The 21495-nt window shown below is 34.9% G+C and overlaps 1 protein-coding gene across 3 annotated transcripts; it reads right to left on the bottom strand.

Annotated features, from left to right (window-relative positions):
* Positions 1-4272: 4272 nt before the first annotated feature.
* On the bottom strand, positions 4273-20660 carry LOC104897458 (histone-lysine N-methyltransferase, H3 lysine-9 specific SUVH4). Of its 3 annotated transcripts, XM_010684339.4 has the most exons (17): positions 20464-20656; positions 20304-20323; positions 19088-20154; positions 18637-18705; positions 17055-17108; positions 15642-15696; positions 15448-15557; positions 12300-12479; positions 12007-12105; positions 10209-10307; positions 8539-8588; positions 8367-8455; positions 6322-6481; positions 5934-6039; positions 5673-5855; positions 5196-5432; positions 4273-4646 (listed from the first exon to the last, which is right to left on the bottom strand). In XM_010684339.4, the coding sequence occupies exons 3-17, from the start codon at positions 20114-20116 to the stop codon at positions 4533-4535; spliced, it is 2634 nt and encodes an 877-aa protein (XP_010682641.1). In that variant the 5' UTR covers positions 20117-20154; positions 20304-20323; positions 20464-20656; the 3' UTR covers positions 4273-4532. The 3 variants fall into 3 exon arrangements, 2 of the variants coding, with proteins under 2 accessions (XP_010682641.1, XP_010682642.1); XM_010684340.4 differs by lacking the exon at positions 20304-20323; XR_007275281.2 differs by lacking the exon at positions 4273-4646 and having other exon boundaries at positions 5291-5432; positions 5569-5855; positions 20464-20660.
* Positions 20661-21495: the final 835 nt, after the last annotated feature.

Raw genomic sequence — 21495 nt, 5'->3', positions numbered from 1 at the left:
CTAGAGGTTTACTTTCTTGATTTACCTATACCCGTCTTAAAACCAACAGTTTCCTTTTTATGTTCCGTTTCGTATGCTCTTTTACTTTCTTCTTCTACCGTCTGTTGAAATTAAACATATGTCTAATCGTTGCAAATAATATGAAACGGAGATAATATTGTGAAGGTGTCTACTCGGTTCGATTATGATAAGTTGTTAGTGTGGCCCCTATTTTTCGAGTCTATGATGATATTTCTAGAATAGTTGGGAACTTTGCTTGTTTTTCTTTTTCTCATATAAAACGAGCGAGTAATGTTGTTGCCCAACTGTTAGCTCGTTGGGAGTGTCCTAGTAACACATAAATTGTATGGTTTGATTTCTTCCCCCCAAAGTATCACTACTTTGGTGGACTTGATTTAATATAAGTTCCTTAACTTTTCCACTAAAAAATCGAAACGGAGGTAGTATATATTTTTTATTGGATGGAAAAATACAATTGTAGAAGTTGGGTCATTTTCTTTGAAATGTATTATGCTATCACTATGAGTTAATATCATTTTAAGGACAAAATCACTTTTTAATTGAGGGTAATTGTTGTTTTAAGTCACTTTCTAGTACTTATATATTTGATAATAAGACAAAGCAACATTTGTTTATGATTGTTCTATAGTTCCATTTATTATGAGTTTTCAAGGTTTGAAGGGAAGTGCCCATTAGGAGTGACATTTGAGTGTTTGAAAATAAGGATGTTTCGACTCTTTAAAAACTAATGAAAGTAATATATATTGTCATTTCAATATTACAAAATGACTGAGATAAGTTTTACTTTATGACGTTTTTCAATCAGTTTAGGACGTGTGCTCTTATAGCATTGCAGATTATGGAGGGTTTTGATCTGAATTTCAATTTATCGTCCTGAAATTAGTTAAAATCGTCCCAACTACCATGTAAATATACCCTTATATCATTGGCTGCTTAATTTTACAACTCTCTCTCCACCACTACTTAAAATCACTAACACCAATCGCTACCTCCAACCCACCGACAACAACAATACGTGCAGGCCACACGTTAGCCCCATGGAATTCGTTAAAAAAATGTAGCTTGTCGGAATTTTGTGCTCGTCTGTTTTGATCGTCGATGGTAATAGCGAAGATGAGAGAGAATATGAATTAGAGGAGGAGTTTTTTTTTTTGGATCCATATGAGCCACAAAGGCAATACAAAGTACAAAGAAGGGGAGGGGGGATTCGAACCTGTGACCTATCGTTCACAGCACATCAATCTTAACCAGTAGGCCAAGACATCCTTGGTTAATTAGAGGAGGAGTTAAGTTGGAGTAAAAAATATAATAAGGGTATAATAGTACTTTAGAGGAGAATTGGGGCGGTTTTAAGTAATTTGGAGGCGATGTTTAACAATCTCTATTTTGAGTTTTGACAGATGAATTACATCTTACTTTGGGGTTATGTCTAATTTGCAAATCCAATGGAATCAATTCTTGGTGGGAATATAATTGTTAATGTAATCCAAGCCAATTGTTGATTATATCTTAAAACCAGGTTATTCTATTTCCAACAAAGTTCATTTGAATGGAGGGCAAAAGAGAAAGGGGTGTATGGCACTTTGGGTAAGGTTCATGACTTATATGTAGTAATATGGAGATAAATTCATACTATAGAATATTATCTCATATCTCATAGTATTAATTTGAAGATGATGATGCTGATGACAATACAATCGTTTTACTCCAGAAGCCAAACCTACCCTACCACTAAAAGAAAGACTTCTCCTCTTTGCAATTCCTTTTTCTTCTCCACCTCATCCTTCATTATATTAATAGGCATAATTATCTACCAAATACTCATTAGTGTCCCTTTATTAGTGGCTCCTTTGTTGTTTTGAATTAAAGACTTTTCTTAACAACTTAGGGGCACCCAATTATGCCCTTTCTTATACCATTCACATATGCCTATCTTGGTAATTCCCCTATACATAAGCAATATGTCATTAGAAGGAGAGGTGGTAGCTTAGTGGAGTACCACTTCGAATTTTAGGACATTGCTCAGGGTTCGAATTCTCATCCCAACAATATGTTGGGACATTTACTTCTAAACTGTTTAGCCTTGTACCCAGCCTTTGAGCTGGTGTGCCCTATAGGCTAGTAGCCTAACATGAGTTGGTCCGCAAACCAATTATCTTTCTTAATTAAAAAAAAAAAGCAATATGTCACCAGCTCTAAACTTTTATTATAAAATATTTATATTGTTATAGGAATAAGATTTCAAGATATGGGTATGTAAACGCAATAAGGGGTTGTCATTAGGGAGAGTTAGTAAAAGGTCATATTCTTCTCATGACCCCCTATGGGGACCATTAGTTGAGTGGCTAAACAGGCCGTAATGACCTTACAACGCATTAGTGGGCTACTAATTTTTGTTGAAGGTAAGTAATGATAGACTGTCGTTACTAATTGTGAGCTTTTCTTCAAATTCTTTGTACCTTAAATCTTAATCTCTAATTTTTAACTTTTCATATTACCAGATTATCATGCAAATATTATAAAAACAGACGAAGTAGTAAAATTAAAATAGTCATTTCAGTTCAACCCAAAACTTGATACAATTAATCTTTATTATATAAGGGAAGGGGGAGCTATGGTATTCCCAATAAATTTTATTTAATTTCCCCTTAGTAAATCAACTACTCTACCGAAAAATATAAAAAAATTCAAACTCAAATATAGCATAAAAAAATTAACAAAGAAAATTATATCAATCAAATATTTGATCAATCAATACACAATCAAGTAGTAAATCAAAAAGGAAAATACAATCAATTAACAAAGTGAAATGATTTAATTAAAACAAACTACTTTGTTGATAAATCCTTAATAAATCTGTGTAATATTCTTTTATCGCTCATCAGTTTTAATTTTTAAAATCTTAAAGAAATGTATAAATAAACTAAATAATAAAAAAACGAATTTGGTTAAGTGATACTCCCTCTAGTTTTTTTTTTTTTTTTTAATCTTTGTCACTTCCCTGTGCACATCTCCAAATGCACATCTTTGAACTTAAATATCTTTCATTATACATTAGTAAAAAATTATAATGATTGAATATTAATAATGTACTAATTGAGACGAATCAAACAAGACCCCACATGACTATAATTTTTTTATATATATATATTGAAAAAATTAAGAAGATTCTCTCTAAGTATGAATAGTGTCAAGATTCTAAGTAAGAATGATAAAAAAAACAGAGGGAGTATAGGCTCAATCAACAAAATTAACTAGCCTCCTATCAAAAAAAAAAAAAAACAAAATTAACTAGCCCAAAAGAAAGCTATAAATTATGTTCTAAAAAAGTGAGACACGCATCACGTGCATAAATTGCTAATTAATCATGAAGGCAAGAAAATGAAGTATAATATCAACCAATGTGCTAAAATCCGGGGTTAAAATGTTCCCAAACATATTATATGTTTTTGGCCTCTAAAAATATATTAATATAATCCCCTTAGAGCGAGTTCCTTATAATTTTTTTTTTCGAAAAAGAAACAATTAAGTTAATCAAGTTTTAAATCTCTCTACTGCGTTTAATTCATATAATGGTATTGGTTTGCAATCAAGAATGAAACCAAGATAGTATAAGTTTGAAACTTGATACCTAATACCATATGTTTGATTTTATTTGGGAATGAAAATTTTTCTTCTATATAATAACTAAAGGTACTGTATGAGGAAAATCCATAAAAGAGTTAACTAAATATCATATTGGCCAAATTGAACACTTTTTTTACAAAATAACGAGGCAGATCCCCCCCCCCCCCCTTTTCTAAACCCCGTTAAATCTATCAATTTATTAAGCAAACATTAGATATGAATTTTGCTAATTCTAAATCCAACTTCATACCAAAATTATTGAACCAAATGCTCCCTAAACCGATAAAAGGTTAGCCCCTAGCTTTATGTCAATAACGTCATTTTTTAAAAGCACCGTACAGGAAAAATGAAAAGATATTTGCCTTCCCCCACCCCCACACCCCCACACCCCCACACCCCTCGTCCCTCAATAAGACATCTTTAATTTGATAGCTGGATCCTTCGGAAGGAATCAGAGTTTAGTGGCAGGCAAGACAAATGTGTGTCCTACAACTATTGACAATCTGGTTTACAACTTAATTTTCCACAGTAAACTCTCACGTCTCTAAATCAAACAATTCAATAGGAAAAGACTGATACAAGGGAAACAGGATTAGGGGAAATAATGTGCGAAATGCAACCCCGTAGGCACTGTAACTTGATTAATAATATAAACTTATGGCCTGTTCGGGAATCATCATTTCATCGACTCCATATAAGATTTTAATCCAGTTATGTCTCGTATGCTTGGTGCAATGTGAGATTACTAAACAACTACAGCATTCATATTACGCATCCATATCAATGGGTTTGATAAATATGGATCAATGTACTTGCAGTTGTGCAAGAAAATTATAGGAGCTACTTTGCTTCGATACCTGACAGGGACCTACACTTGATAAGAACTAATACAAACGTTTCCGACAATCTGCTGTACCGCAGAAACATGGCAATACTTTGATATTGCCGTCAGGTCCTATCACGCTATCGAGTGCATACCCATAGTCGTAAGTTAGCTCCTGTTGCAAGTAGCAAGCAACGAATCAGGTCTCAGTGGATTAACAAATGGGGAAACAATTTTTATAAAAACTGTCTTAACATGTGTTGACGACTTCAGCGAGAATATTATACTGCTTCTAGTGGTGGAATCTATTTGTCCATTCCCACACACCAAAGGCTTGACTACTAGATTGGACTAAGATACTGTGAGGATTGAGGTCCAGTTGAATCACCTCACCACAAAAGAGAAAAGAGGGGGGGGGGGGGGGGGAAGTCAATCTACTTGTGCTCCGCCAACAAGCTACTGCAGAACACTGGATATTGGACAGCTGAAATGGGATGTGAATAAATGGTGATTCAAAATTTAGGATCCAGTTTAAACCAGTCATTAGACTCTAATAAATTTTGCTCATTCTAAGCGAGCTCATAAGCCAACTATATCATTATTCCGACACAAAAATATTTGCTATATTATTGCTAGTGGTGCACTTCCACATTCTGTTAAGCGAAAGGGTAGCTGGTCCTTTAAAAAAACAAGAAAAGATAAGTAGGTCAAGCAGCCAAAATACCTGCATAGGAGAAATATTGTCTGCGGCAATAAGAACGATGCGAGCTAGTCGTAAATCGTGGTGTGCACTCAAAATACATTGCACAAACAGGTTAGGTTCACAACTGTGATTAATAAATCTAGCAACATTTCCTCTGGACCCTGCATCAATACAGAACTCTGGCGAACCATCTAATGTCTTCTTATCAATCTTTGGTAAACCAATAGCAGAAGGCACATTTACATTCCCAAAGCGCCTCTGAAATCAAAATAAAAGATTTAAGTAAAGAACAAGGATAGGACTTTAAGAAATGTACAAGCAGAAAAGTTGTTATAAACCAAGACATATTAGGCATCGCAACAAAGAACAAATGTCCAATCAAAACAAGACATACATGTCACCTCTCTTCCTTTGATCTCAGTCACTGATACACACACAATAATAAGTTGTATTTTGTTAGTTTAATATATGCATTCAGTTGAAGAAATATTGTATCACCTCTCTTCCTTCGATCTCATTTATGGTGTGCAAGCAATCAATTTCAAAGATAAACTCATTTCCGGCAATATGATCAAGCTCATCACTTCTTCTCAGCACCCCGATGTATTCGCAAAGTGGTGCACCTGAAGGGATGAAGTCCCATGACCTAACAGCCCATCCCTTGTCAGGTGTACGATATACCTGCTTGGATGGTGAAAAGAAAAATCAATGTGTGGTACATGATAATTAATGTATGATAATTGTCAAATACTACACAACCTCAAGACGGTATTTTATCCCCCTTTGAGATACACGATTAAGGCACCCTGGTTTGCAGCTACAATTTGGTCCACATTCAAAGACAATGTCCTTGGCCTCGACTAATCTGTAAATATCAATTGGTACAATAAATAATAAAATTTTCAAAAAAAGTATGGGAACAAAAGAGTCGATGAAAACCAAGGCAATATTTCCAACTGATGTCAATCTGCCACATCACTGTGCATGCCTCTTTATCAATGAAAAATTTGTAAATATTTGAAAGCCAGCCTCAGGTAGAAGCATCGAACATTAACAAATAGACAAAGTTCACCAAATGTGCCAAAACACCCCCCCCCCCCCAAAAAAAAAGATGTATATATTTTTCAAATCACATTAAAAATCTCACCTCCCACCATCACGCCGCACATAAGGAAAATCTGATCCATTAAGTTTTGCACAAGCACAAGTGTTGGGGTTTGTGCAATTTCCCTTGCATGAGCATCCTGTAGCATTTGAAGGCAGCTTCACGCCTTTCGCGACTTCTATGGACTTGATATACGTGAATTCTGCAAGTATTACAGCAGCAACAAATAATCAAAGTTCAATAGGTTGGCCAACCAAAAGTTAAGGCAACAAAATTTGGAGGAGAGATGAAACATTCAGACTAGGAAAGAATTGTAAAATACCTCAGAACTTTTTTTCCTTTGGATTAAAAAGAAAAAGAACAGAGAAAAGAAAGGGGGGAGAATATAAGCAAATTGTGAATGTCCTTTTTCCTTAAAAGCAAAGGAAGATCAAGGAAGATTTGGTACAGTACAATAGTACATACTACATAACCAACAAACATGGGAGCACGATCCCCCCCTCTCCCTACCGCCAAAAAGAGGGAAAAAAGAAACAGTGTATCTGGTAGTGATCGTCAATTACCAACCCTGGTAATATTTTCATAATATCAACTTTTTGTAGTTTTACTTACTAAAAACTAAAGATATTAATTGGCAACAGCATGAAACGGTGAAAGTCAAATTGTATCAAATCAAAAAGAAATAAAGATAATAGTATCTAAGAGAAGGCAGCTTGTATTCAATAAACATGCAAGCAAACTTTTACATGGAAATTACAAAATCTGAAAGCTATTATGACGAAAATTCAAATAAGGAGGTTTGAGCAATATGATACTGGATCTAACAAGTCTTGTTCATCGACAAGAAGGATCAAAGTCCCACCTTTAAGAAAATGTCAACAGTCTTTCAAAATTGTAGCACTGTGAAGCCAAATTTTAATAGTTCACAAATTTTAGCAAGAAATACCAGCAATATATATTACTCCCTAACCCAAAGATTAAGTTGTAACTTCCACCATATTGGAATGTTCAAAAAGAATTCATTTCTCTTTTAAGTAAAAATTAAGGTTTCAATAATGATTTCCTCTCTCTACAGCATAAACCATTTCCTTTATCTTACCATACACTTTCTCTTACTTTTTAATTTCTATCTCCACCCACTTTTAACATTTAAGGTTTAGCCATTTGAGAGAAATTTGGTTCAAATAAGAGACTTAATGCCAACTTCGACAATTGCTACAAGGCCCAAAATACAAACTTGACGTTGTACGACTGAATGACCAATAACATAATTTTCACTCTTCTAATTGTAGCTTCAACAGCTACGAAGACCAAAGAACCTTCGGTAAATTATTGAATTTCCACTATAATCATAAATTAAAACCACAGAATATTAGTTAATTATGAATCTAAGGAGCGATTAAGAAGCCTCTTGGCAAATGTTTCCAAATTCTCTAAAGCATTAAATTTGTAGGGAAGTAGTTTGAAAAAAGTTCCAATAAAGTCGTGCTCCTTGTAGCATCGAGTGTTCAATATTATCAATCGTCTTTAACATTATCAATGCCACATACTTGGAGAGACTCAAGCTTTTTGTTCACGTCCAAGAAGATTTAGCTAACACACATCAGACGTTCGACATTAGGTATTTCCCAAGCATATGGAATGACATATACCTCTGGAGACTATCGAGGAGTACAGGATGCAAGTTCCTCTGGAGATTCACAGGCATAGCTATTAGTTAGGTTATGCAGCTAGAGTAAAGCAATAAGATTTTCATTCATAGATGTACATCATGTGAGTTTTTTTTGCACAACAGAGTGATTCATTTTGAATCCTTTTGTGGCCATTCTGTTTGCAGCTGTTAGCTTGTCACATTCTTACGTAGGATTCTATTAAAAGGATGCTTTGTCATCTGTGCTTGCACTTACTTTACTATCTTTTGCATAAATTTTTCAAAATAAAAGTACAAGCCACCTGATCAAGACTTAAGGACCCCAACTCCCAGGGTCCTTTATTAGAAAGAACAAACAGAACGAGGAAGAAAAAAAAAGGTGTTAATGAGATGATGCATTTACAGACATCACGCAAAGAAACTATAGCAAACTTGCCTGGGGGACAAATAGGAGGGTCATCAACTACATTGGTAACAGGAATGCAATTATCTTCAAGGCCATTACTAATGTCACGGCAGACCAACCTTCACCAACACAGCATTAGAATAAGCAAGCATTTTACCAGGAAAAGTCTGTCAGCATGATAGATTAAGGTGCAAAGTCTCACCCAGGTAATTCTGAAACAGTCTTAACTGGACATCCTCGAACAAATTGGACCTGAGAAGAAAGCTTGAGTGAATCATTCCGGAAAACAAGCAGCAAGAGTTCACCAGTTGAGAACTATACAGCTATATGTATTCCACTTCTTGTGTAGTTAAATATCCAATATCATGCAACTAAATTTTTTTAAGAAGGGCCAGAATAGAACGATAAACACAATTGCTCAACATCAACAATTTCTCACTATTATCTTAATGATTTGCACATGAGTGCAGGCAAAAGAAAATATACTAGGAAGACAACTCTGAGATAGCTTTGGTAAAGGGCTATCAAGAATTGAAGCATAAAAGGGCATATGCAACATTCAGAAACCAATTATAACACAAGCTTCAGCTTTACTCAAAACAAGATTCTCACCTTTTGCATCCTAAATCTAAATTAATGAAATGAACAATCTGTAGGACATTATATCTACAAATTCACAGCTTTGCTCTTGGTCCTACGAAATGATTTGCGATGACCTGACAATTTAAAAGCATTAACCACACCCCCTCAAAAGGATGGGGAAATCCTATATAGAATCTACTTATGTAACGATAGAAATGTGCTAGCACTCTGGTATGCTGTTACAACTGCAGGAACTCATTCAAAGAAGCAGCAATAACAAGATATCCAGTAATAACCAGCTTAACACTAGAATATGGACTGTGCTCCTAGATCCTCATTTGATACAAGCTATGTTACTCAATATGAATGTCAGATATGACGACCATAGTGTCCGAGAAGTCCTAAAAACTGGACACAAGATTCACGAAACATTGTATGAGCTCTTCAAGTTAGACATATATATACGCGTATACACACTTTAGGTCACCTAAGTGTTACAAAATTCGCTGAACTCTCGTCAATTGTGATCTTCAAAGGTTGAATTGGTATATTCACGCATTGGGCTAGAAACTAGGTAGCAAAATGCATTCTCGTAATCATTCTCGTACCGTAAATTAGTTAACACTCAGTTGACTTATTTCACAACTTCTTGCTAAGATCTAGATCTCAAGCCCATTTGAGAGCATATATCACATACTCATCTTCTCCTTTTCTCCCCTTCTACATTTTTGTCTCTATGTTAACATACTAGTTAGAACTCAAACAATCTACCTTACCTAGTGAACATGGCTTCATACTGTGAAAATAATGAATATACATGATATTAAATATCATTGAGCAAAACATGGTGCATATATCTTACCTCATACACATTATGTATATTCATTATACATAATTAATGCGTCAAGTACATAACAAGAAATAAGTTCTCATACTTATTTATTTGGATTTCCATAAGTACTCTTCCTACTTGAAACTTGATACAATAGCATCATAATGCCACACCTATTTCTAGCTGTACATGTTTCCGCAGTTAGAAGTTAGAACTTACAAGTAAATCCTACACATTCCATCAAAAGTGAAGATCTATACCATATATTTTATGCAGTGTGTCGTTCAAAACTATACTATGCACTCTGTCATGCAGTCTGTTGAAAATATCCTATGCAGTTTGTCTGACAGACTCGAGAAAAACAAGGGAAAGAAAATTTAGCAGTAGTAAGACATATTCCAGCGCTTAAAAAGAACAAGCAAGTCACTAGGGAATATAGATAATTCTCTAATACCTACCTGATCCGTGGTCAGCTTTGGTTGTCCTTCAAGCCGTTCTAAACGGTACTTATAAACAAGGTGTCCTCTACACCCTTTATCAGCCCATGTATCAACAACCTGCACGAGAAATGCAAATCGCTGGATCATAAAAAACACAAGATTTGCATTTTCACAATTGACTCAAGACAAGTACAATTTTATCATACTTTCCCCCTATTTTTTATAATTGCAATGCTTTGACTTTCACACTTTCCCACACATAACCATGAACTTCAATATCTCTCACCTCCAATTAGGAAAAGTCACAAAAAGTTGATATTTCTGAAATAACTATTGACACTAATCAAACAAGATATTACATGATAACATTATATTATAAGCGAAAAATCATAGTCAAAATGTTGCAACTCTAAAGTGGTATTAGATAAAGTTTACACTACATGCTTAAAGAATGTAAAAAATGATCCCAAATATAGATTTTAAAGATGCAACACAACTGACATGCAGTATTAATGCATGACATTTTGCAATAATATGCCAGATGAATATCTAGGAAGTAACTTTGCAAGGAAGAGATATAAAAGCAATAAAAGGATAATCAAAATAACTACTCAAGATATATTCCCAATTAAAGTGTATAAAGCTTCCAATATTGCAAAATAAATGGACTATATATCAAGATTGCATGGCCAAATATCAGGGAGTGCAAAGTAATCTTTTGCAAAATTCCCTTCACTATGCTATAGAGGGCCAGAATCATATTGCATAAAGATGCATAGACACAAGTACGAGAAAGTTACCGAAAACACAATTTTCAACGTCGTATATAAAATATGCGTCCACGTGTACAAACATATTGCTATTTGGGTATTGATATTTGATACACCACCTACACATGTCTAAGTTACCAAGACCCAAACACTAAAGGTTATCACTTTGAGAAAAAATCACAATTCATGGCTCACATATAATATGGAATATATTTATTGTATTTTAGAATTGACTTATTTAAAAGTAATTTTTAGGGGCTGAACTTTTTTAAAAAGGAAAAAGGGTCTCTAAAATGTTTTAGACATCCCACAAGATTGCATTATACGTATTCTAACTTGCACAAGCACATATTAAATACAGTTTTTATTCTAAGGGTGGGGAAAATTAAGAGATCACAAATCTTGCACAGACCCAGTTCAAAAGTTATACTATTGTTGAGCTCACTTTTGCATAATTACCTTTTTTTTGTTAATAATTGGCGCTTTAATGCTTCAAGTTATCATTCTTTTTATGTTAACTTGAAAATGGCCACGGAAAATGGTAACTTAAGTAATATCAAAATCTAACTTATGTGTGGGTGCACAATACGTTAATTGTCATGCAAGATGAGTTATCCCAATCAACGAAACTTAATCCTCTCTATAGCCAATATCAATTGTGCCATTTCAAAAGCTTGATAGCATGGTTAGCCCGACAACCTATCAAACCTATTTTCAAACCTCGTTATTAACAACTACTATTACACATTTACACTTCTTCGCAAACTACTAGATAAAATCATAGCACAACTCACACCATGGAGTTCCTTCAAGCATTAGATACTCACTACCCCCCTATATATATGAACATATTTGATCAATCTTACTCAAGACAAGAGCACCAAGCATGGAATGGCCGTAGAAAAATTTGATAGGTGTCTCATCCTGTCACCCATACATGAAATGAGATCCAAAATTCAGAGCTGACAGTTTTTCTGGTCCCAAGCTGCTTTGGTTAAATAGCCACCGAAAACAAGAAAGAAAATCCAAAGAAAAATATAAACTACCTTGTATATGCCATCGTACGAGTAAATCTTTCCAGAGTAGCTGTCAACATTCTTATGTCCACGTACAACTCTAATGGGAAGAGATTGATCCATGCTATTCTGCATAATAAAAAAATACAAAATAATAGAATGAGAATAGATGAAACTTCGACACAAGTCTAATGGAGCAAGAACCAATAGAAAGTGAACAGATGAAACGTAGGCCCAAAAGAGATTATGGTTTTGCAAAAAAAAAATATATATATATATATCTATAGCAATAGAGAAAGCATGGGAATTTCCATAACACCCACCTTCAACGCAAGATTACCTCGAACCAAGACTTGATCCTCCTGTTGTAATTTACTACCGAGTAGGTCATGCCCACCCTCACCAGTGTAAATGATATTGTCTGCATTATCCAAATCATCTTCATACTGGCCAGACAATACCACTGCCACAGCAACTGGCAAAATATACTTTTGGTTTTCATCCTGCAAAGCAAGTAGATTGTGATCCATGTATCATTCAACAGAAGCTCAGTTGGCTTTAATAATATGCCATGAGCACATGCGGATCAAACAGTTACAAGATGACAAAGCATGAATCTGGGATGATGTAGACAAATTATATGACTGGACTCTGAAGGCTCCAAGGGATTCAGATTTTTTATGGCAGAAACACTCGAACCCCCCATTTGATAGAGATTGGTTACATTTGCACTTTTTGCTACTAGGGAAAGAACCCAATCTACCTTTAGTTATGTGTTTACCTTGATGATTTGGTAACTCGTGCAATACTCCCCTAAACAGATGGGAAAAAAAATCGAAAAAATAAATAAATAAAAGTTAAAAGCATTCCCCGCATATCTTGTACTTCCTCCATTCTTTTTCTATTGCAACAATGAAAATTTTACACTATTCACTCACCACCCTTTAACTATCTATTGTGATTTTTACGCAAGAAAAATATAGTCAGGGTCTTGTTAGATTCGTCTCGATATACACTTTCAAAATATCAAATGTCTATAATTTTACTAAAAAATAATTAAAGATATCAATAGTTGAAGTTGTGCATTGGCAAGCGTGAAAAACTCAATTATTGCAATAGGAAAAAAACGGAGGAAGTATGTTAGAATAAGCTTGGCTTGGCGGTCAACCACGTAATTTTATGAAATTTCTTCTCCCTTTGGTCGTGAGTTCGAGGACCACTTTTGTTAGTTTAATCTATTATTTTTCCCAAGGATTGATACATTAGTGTCATCTGAGTAAAGTATTATGCCATTTGTTTATGTAGTTTTAGTTATATGTTGTTAGAATTTGAAATTAATGTGGTCTTAGTTATTTGTTACTCCCTCTGTTTTTTTTATCATTCTCACTTAGAATCTTGACATTATTCATATTTAGAGAGAATCTTCTCAAATTTTTCCAATTTATAAGAAAGAATATAGTCATGTGGGATCTTATTTGATTCGTCTCAATTAGTACATTATTAATATTCAATCGTTATAATTTTTACTAATATATGATGAAAGATATTTAATTTCAAAGATGTGCATTAGGAAATGTGCACAGGAAAGTGAGAAAGATAAAAAAAACAGAGGAAGTATTTGTTAGAATTTTTTGTGTTGTATTATTTGGATTTGTTATATCAATTTATATTGAACCTTTTCTTTAACGACTCTCAAGCCACATGGGTGAAATACTAAAATCCTAAATCCGCCACTGGAGGTAGGCAACAAGGTGTGTGGCCAACAAGTCGTGCTAATCACGCTCTCACTTCTAACCTAACACACAGAAATTAAGTGAACTTTTCTAAGCACACCAAGCTCCCCTTACTAAGAGATACACCAAGAAAGTAATGATATGTCGCTGCGTACTAATTCCACTCACTTAACAGACTCACACTATCATAAGGCCAAAGACACCCCAACCCCTACACAATGCAAAAGAAAAGAATCGAAAAGACAAAATCAATGATACAAGGAACGAGAGTCGATGCAAAACGTGGTTTGGAAACGGGCACGGGAAACGCTACCTTGGGTGAATCGGGAACGTTGGGTCATTTTTTTACGGATTTTTTTCAATAAATTTAAAATATTAGAAATCTTAGTAAACCTATCAAAATATTATTAAAAAATGGTAATATAAATATTTATTAAAATAAGTTCACCCTACTAAGAGTTTGACTAAGAAAAAGGTGTAAATGTAATGTAGTACAGCTGACAGTTGTACTACTTCTTGAATTTAATAGGCCAGTTTTATTGCTTTACTTTTTCAGTTCACGTGGTTCTTTAACCCCCCCCCCCCCTTCACGTTTCCCACACCCACATTAAATTATTAGATAAAAAAAAAAGATCTTGACCATCTGGTTTCGAGAACGGCAGCACACAGCAATTTCCATCTCTCTCCTCTACCGTCGCCGGAGAAGTGGCCAATAAGATGACGAATGATGAAGAAATTTCGACTATTGTAAACGACTCACCCTCCCGAGTAAAAGCCCCAATATCTCAAGAAATATATTGTGTATTTCTAGGTTAATTTTCAGATCTAGGGTTTCTTGCGCTGAAATCAGGGACGTCGCCTTAAGGCGACCTGATTCACGAACGGATGCGACCTGAGTCGCATTTGTTCCGCGATTGGGGACGAGCGATTCAGATCGCATATCGGGCAAGCGTCCCGCGTCCCTTGTATCACTGGGCAAAATCATACATATATAAAAGGCAATCAAGCAACTTCAGTGAATATTCATCAGGAGCACTAGCTATTGGACAAATGAACTGTAATTCTCCCATGTTTTCAATCTTCTTGAATTATACCAACAGCCAACGCACGCAAAAGTGGAGACCTCTGTTGTTGGACACCCTTCTGAATCCCCACGAATCCTAGGAAGTCCTTATTGATGCATGATACAAGGATGTCAATAAAAATCGCTACTATTATCAGAATGATAAGAATTTCTTTAAAATTAAAATATTAAAAAAAAAGCCTTTTAAACTATTCAGTTCTAAACTGCAAATTTGTCTATATTACAGCAAAAATCGATATTGTATAAGAGACAGAAAGGCAAAGCTTTCCATCTAGGACTGCAACCTATGGAAAGGAAGGCGAAGCATTTTTATCTTTAGAGTTTAGACTCCCTTAATCCCAAAACATAATCATGAAACTCTTCCCGTGACAAATATGCAGAACTGACTAGTATCAAACTTTCTATATCTCACGACATATTATATAGATATGGTACTTTGGTAGAACTTAATTTTATTGTATCACTAGAGTTGACAAGGGATTTGCTATGGTTGAAAAGAAAAACAATGTCAATTCTGAGCATCGATTGTTAGAGCACATGAACGGCAATTATGAGACTTCGAACTAAGCAATCCTGTCAAAAATCAAACTATAAGGGAGGTATTAAGACCCATCTCCTTCAAATTCATTTCAAACAACTCTAAAAAAGTGTTACCTTTTTGCCTTTACTCTTTCCAATATAATCAATTCCATTCAGCCAATGACTATGAAAACCAATGGCAACCATCTCAGCACGGGAATAAAATTGATAGCCAACATCAATTCCTGCACTTTCCATAAACCAAACCATTATTAGCGTCGGAATAAAGGAATGGAAAATCGGTTTCTGCTTATGTTATATGCACCCACCAGGAAGATGACCGATTGTCTTCTTAGGATACAATATTTCATTCTTCTGTTTCATCTGTCACCACCAAATTGTAAATCAAGTCAGCATATGATATGAATAACAATACTTTGTACTGATTGAAATGCAGAAAGGGTCTAGGAATCGAAACGCATGATCAAAGTTCACATATATCTTTCACAGCAACCACAATGCATCAGATAGCCAATGTATGACTGACAAAGCAACAACTATTTTGTCAAATTGACGACATTCAAGGTGTAAATTTTATAGACTTCCTTCGCTCGATAATTCATACAACACTTGCAATTTCAGGGTCTTTACTGTGACCATTAGTGTCTTTAATTATGTATTAGTAAAAATTATGAAAACTTGATATTAAGAAGTACACATTAAGATGATCTAATAAGATCCCACGTGACTATTTTTTCTTATATAATGGTGAGAATTCCGTAAAGTTTAACCTTGAAATAGTAAGTGTTGCATGAATTATTGATATTGCATGAATGGAATGGAGGAAGTATATATTTGGGAAAATAAGGAAAAAGATAGTGCACAAAGGGTTATTGATATACATATTGGAATATGGACGAGTGTAAGAATTGGACCTTGAGGTCCACCATCTAAAAGAGTGAAATTATGTGAATCAACACAGCTGCAGTACATTTCCAGTATTAGATTAAAGCATTATTCACATTCTAGAAAAAAAAAAGGGGTTTTGAGGTGCCAACTGCCAACTGCAAAGAAGCAAAGAGCTAAACAAGTGACTATCCCATCAGCAGAAACTTAGTAATCAAAAGGAGAAAAGAGAGTGTGTATATGGCACTCCCTCCGTTTATTTAAGTTCTTCCTATAGGTAATGTCGGATTAAACCAGGGAAAACCCACTTATTGCAATCTCACTCTTACTTTTTGGTACTTTTATCTTACTTTATGTTGTCCAAATAAGGTAATATTACTTCCAGGGAAGAGCTTTTTGAAGAACCCCAATGGTGAAACTAGAAAAAACTAAGAAACGAAGGGAGTAATTTCTAGGAAGAAAAAGATGGAAAAGGCAGTGGATTTGCCATCACTTAAGAATACGAACATCAACAAGATATGTGATCAAGGCCTCAATAATACTCCCAATAAAACTATTACGTCTGTTAAACCTCCAAACTCATGAATACCAAATGAGATGAATAAAAATATATAAGCTTATTATCAATTTTAAAACGTAACTTTTGGTTACAGAACTATGTTAGGAACAATATCCAGTTCAACAGCCAAGATAGTTAGATAACCAACATATTGTAAACTGGCAAGCCAATGTGTAACTATAATTTCAAGCACAAAGCATATTGATTAGCTTATGCAATTGTATTAACACACTAATATTGTCTATTACAATGTAGCTAAGATAAGTGCAATACTTGCCTTTGTTAGAGCCTTGAGATCAGGTCGACTAGAAGTCCGCTTAACATCTTTCTCCTGTCAATCAAGGAAACAAATCAATTTCAGGTATCCATCTCTTTCCTATTTATTTAAGCCTCATCAATCTAATTTAACAGATAAGGTTTATTTTCCAACAGAGAGTTGGTGCAGCCAGCACTCGACAAACAACCTCAAAGAAGAAAGATAATAACTCGCCTACTTGATGGACACATGTTATAGGCTATAGATATTATGATCAGATCCTGCCCTCTGAATTCTAATCTTTCTTTTCTTTTTGAGAAAACTTGGCCTCTGAATTCTAATTGCTTCAACAACCTCAGTACATGAATGAGAAAATGACCTTAAGGCCTCAGACAGCTCAGACTTCAAAGCATGTGTAATGGTCATTTTAGAGCTTCTTCTCAATACCGGGAGCCCAAAAAGTGCAACCCACATTTCCCACAATGCAGGAACCAAATGTTTGAGCCTCATTTCATCTGTGAGGTCCCGTTTCATACAGATCCTCGAAATCATATGGGAGAGGGTATAGGAAAATTGAATGCTTAGTTCACTTATTTTGTCTGGAAATGGAAATAGAGAAGGGACTTCGTTATGTACTGTCTGGTTTGTGGATGTAATAATTGTTCACAGTACTTGAGGGTAAGCATTCCCTAATATGAAAGCATTTCCCCTTTAACGGTAACATCTCTAACAAAATTCCACAAGTCCTCGATCCTCGTGACCGCATCAGTTACTCTGATGCATTTCCGCGCACACACACTGAACATGAAACTCCATTGACATCCTTATGTGAGCTCAGAATTTTTTTATTGTGATTATTATTTATCTTTTGAGAGGGAGCTAATAGGATAGAATACTTACTAGACAAGCCTTGGTAAACCTTAAAAATAATGAAGCGGAAGAGAGAGAGAGGAGCTTGAAAATGATGAGGAAATGGTTCCTATGTGGTTAATATAATGAACTAGACAAGGGTTACAAATTAAGAATGCGTTAGAACTCAATCCACTCCCTACCCTTATCTGAAATTCTGAATCCATATTGCTTCTTGTATTTGCTTATAAACCTGCACTTAAGAGTCTCATATTTGGGCCCGCCAATGAGTTTTTCACACTGCATAAATTATAAATGACAAATCTCGCAAGTAGTGTGCTAATCTATTTTAGATGAAGCATAGAAACCTCAAAGGGGTTGCAATCACGACTATAATAGCGGTCGCATGTTGAGGAAGTGTATCTTATTATTCTTATCATTGTATCATATGAATATTAAGAAACACAGTCTTTACAACTCACAATAGTTTTTGGCATGCTGAATAACTGGAACAGATGCATTGCTTATCGCTCGACCATAAACATAAAGATAATACGTAAAGAGGAAGAAAAGACTTAGTAACAAAATTTATCTCTAAGCTAGAGACAGTAACTACATATGCTACAAGTACAAAGGTTAATTAACACATACTCCAATATTGTAGCTACATAGTTCAATTAAAGACATATCTATGACTTCCCATGCACAAATGAAATTTGACCATATTGGCGGTATAATAATAGAAACATCTCACCTTAGATGTAGAGACTTTATCTTTCTTCTCCTTGTCAATCTCACTTTGCTTGCGCCTCTCCTCTTCCTCCTAGATGAAGTATTGCAAATGAAATTTGGTAGGTAATATATTGATGCTAAAACTAGAAACCCAGTATCAAAATAACCAATGCTTTCCTACTAGGTAGAATATTTTAAATACACAACCCTTTAAGCAAAGGAAAAGTTGTGGAAGTTGTAAAAATAACACTAATTACTTTGACCACCAAAAGACCACAGGCTTCAGCTTGTTCCTAGACTTTCTGTATCACTCAATTTCCTGTGTATGGTTCTTCTCCTATCCATTACTTACAATGCTAAACTAGTCATATAGAGAATGGCATTGAAACGAGAAAAAGTCTTTTCTTTTTTCTTGCCACTCTATAAATCTGATTCACTGATTGCAATAGTATATAACAATGTAATGAAGTTACCTGGACTTGTTGTAGGTAGTATGTATTAAAAATTCTCAAAGTCTCCTTTATCCTCGCATGGTCGCTTCTTCCAACAATATCACGGGCTTCATCTGATTTCTTTGTTTTATTTGCCCACACTTTTAATGCCACAGTTAACTGAGGAGGTGCTTCACCATTAGAAGCACGGGTAATCCCATTCACATATGAGTGTTCAAAGTCCACTTTACTGTTATCTTCCTTGTGATGGTCCTGTTTACTTCTCTTGGCACTAAATCCGTTGCTTGCAAGAGAACAGTTGCGTGATCTCTTATCACCAACAGGAGTATCAAGTAGATTTTTCTTATCCTCGTTCTTTTGCTCACCATGAAGTCTAGGGCTTACTCTCCTTTCCATTGGAGTCTCTGGCAGAATCTTCTCCTTCTTCTCATTTTCTAACTTGCAACGACTTAAAGGGCTTATTCTACTTTGCATTGGACTCTCAAGCAAAGTATTCTGCTTCTCATTTCCTTCCTTGCTATGAAATTTAGAGCTCGGTCTCCTTTGCATACTAGAGTTCTTGGAAGTATCCACTTTCTCATTAGTCACGGAATCTGGATGAAGCCTCGGGCTAAGTCTTCTCTCGACTTGGCGCACAGAAATCACATGCACATCAGGGCTCCCAAGTGAATCACTAGCACCAAAACCTATATCATTTTGCATTGTACTTCCAGTATCCCCGTTGAGCCTAGGGCTCATTCTCCTCACAAAATTAGAATCTCTAGCCACAACCTTTGGAGTCGGAGTTTTAAAATCAGATGTAATTTCAGGTGTAGCTACTTGATCCTTCCTTTCAGACGCCTGTTTCGATTTAGGGCTACGCAATTCTTGAACACTAGGGCTAGTAGATGAACAATTTTTACGAAGGCGAGGACTGAATCTTCTCTCCACAGAAGACGAATCCACGGCATTACCAGACTCAACATTGCTATGAAACCTAGGACTAACTCTCCTTCTGAATTCCCCATTCACTTCACTTTCAAACGAGTTCTTATCTCCCTTGAAATCCATTAAAATACTAACACAACAATTTTTCTACGATAATCAATCTGCATAGCAATAATGACGCAAAATTCATCTTAATTTCCTACCAAACTTAACCACATTATTCGGCAAAATAATTTCTCTTATTTTTCTTCACAGAAATTAAACATATACTTCAAAATTTTAAAATAAAAATTTTTAAAAAAAAAAGTACCTCTAGAACAAATTCTTCTCCTGCAAAACAATTTCTTCAATTTTAAAATTGTGCGAAATTCAGGAGATGAAATATGTACTTTAATCGGAAGAACAGTAAACTTTAATCAGCAAAAAAAAAAAAAAAAAAACGATTGGTCGAAAGTTGCAGAGATATTTACCAGGATTGCATGCTGCTAGAAGAGAGTATAGATGACTAAATGCAGATTGGGTTTATTTTTGTAATGTTAACTTTGTATATTTATTAGGGTTTTTCAGAACTTATGATGACAAAAAAAACGTAAAAAAACAAAAGAAAGAGCTAAAAGGGGAAGGTTTTGAAAGGAAATATTTTGGAGGGCGGGAACTAGGATGATCCATACTTCATAGTATGATAACATGACTATTGACTATAGTCTACAATGTAACGCTATCATGAGTCATGACTATTGACTATAGTCTACATGTAACGCATCAAAAGCTTATTTAGAGGTTAGAGGTTAGAGGTTAGAGGTTAGAGGTTAGAGGTTAGAGGTTAGAGGTTAGAAGTTAGAGGTTAGATGATTACTTTTTTGTTCAGAGGATTTGACTGCTGATTTAAATAATTGTTGTTTGGTAACATTTAGCTGATTGTTTAGAGTTTTGTACTTTTAGAGCATGTAAAATGACATTTATGGATATGTGTTTTTTTTTAACACAAATTTTAGTATTAATTATATGGACAAAATAGTTAATTATTTTTTTCTCTCTCCAAAACTCTCATCATTAAACTCTATTGAAACTCAATTGCCTTTTCTTAAGCCCTAAAGGAAAACATACATATAAAAACCTTGAACCCAAATATTTTACCCACACACAATTTTTCTCTCTCCTTCCCTTCACCAAAACCGACGCCTAGTATTTCTCCTCCTCCTTCACATTTTTTCTATCTCTCCTATTTTCTCCTCTTCCAAGAAACACTTTCTTCCTCAACAAGAAATCCCGCACTTCACACCATAACCATTGTATGACACCGTGTAGCTTTTGCCGCTGATGTCCTTCACGCCGGTGCTTTTCTTGTTCTCTTTTCTTGTGTTGATTTAATTATTTTCTTCCTCCTCAAGTTTTGATTAAAGATTGTGTTTTTATGTTTTATTTTAGTACTAATTATGATTAGAAATTTTAATTTACTGTTTTAATAATGAATCTATGATTATATAAATTATGTGTTGAAA

This window comes from Beta vulgaris, chromosome 6 (assembly GCF_026745355.1).
Source record: "Beta vulgaris subsp. vulgaris cultivar EL10 chromosome 6, EL10.2, whole genome shotgun sequence".
Lineage (NCBI taxonomy): Eukaryota > Viridiplantae > Streptophyta > Magnoliopsida > Caryophyllales > Amaranthaceae > Beta > Beta vulgaris.
The sequence above is the reverse complement of the archived record's forward strand: the minus strand, read 5'-3'. Positions and strand labels throughout refer to the sequence as shown.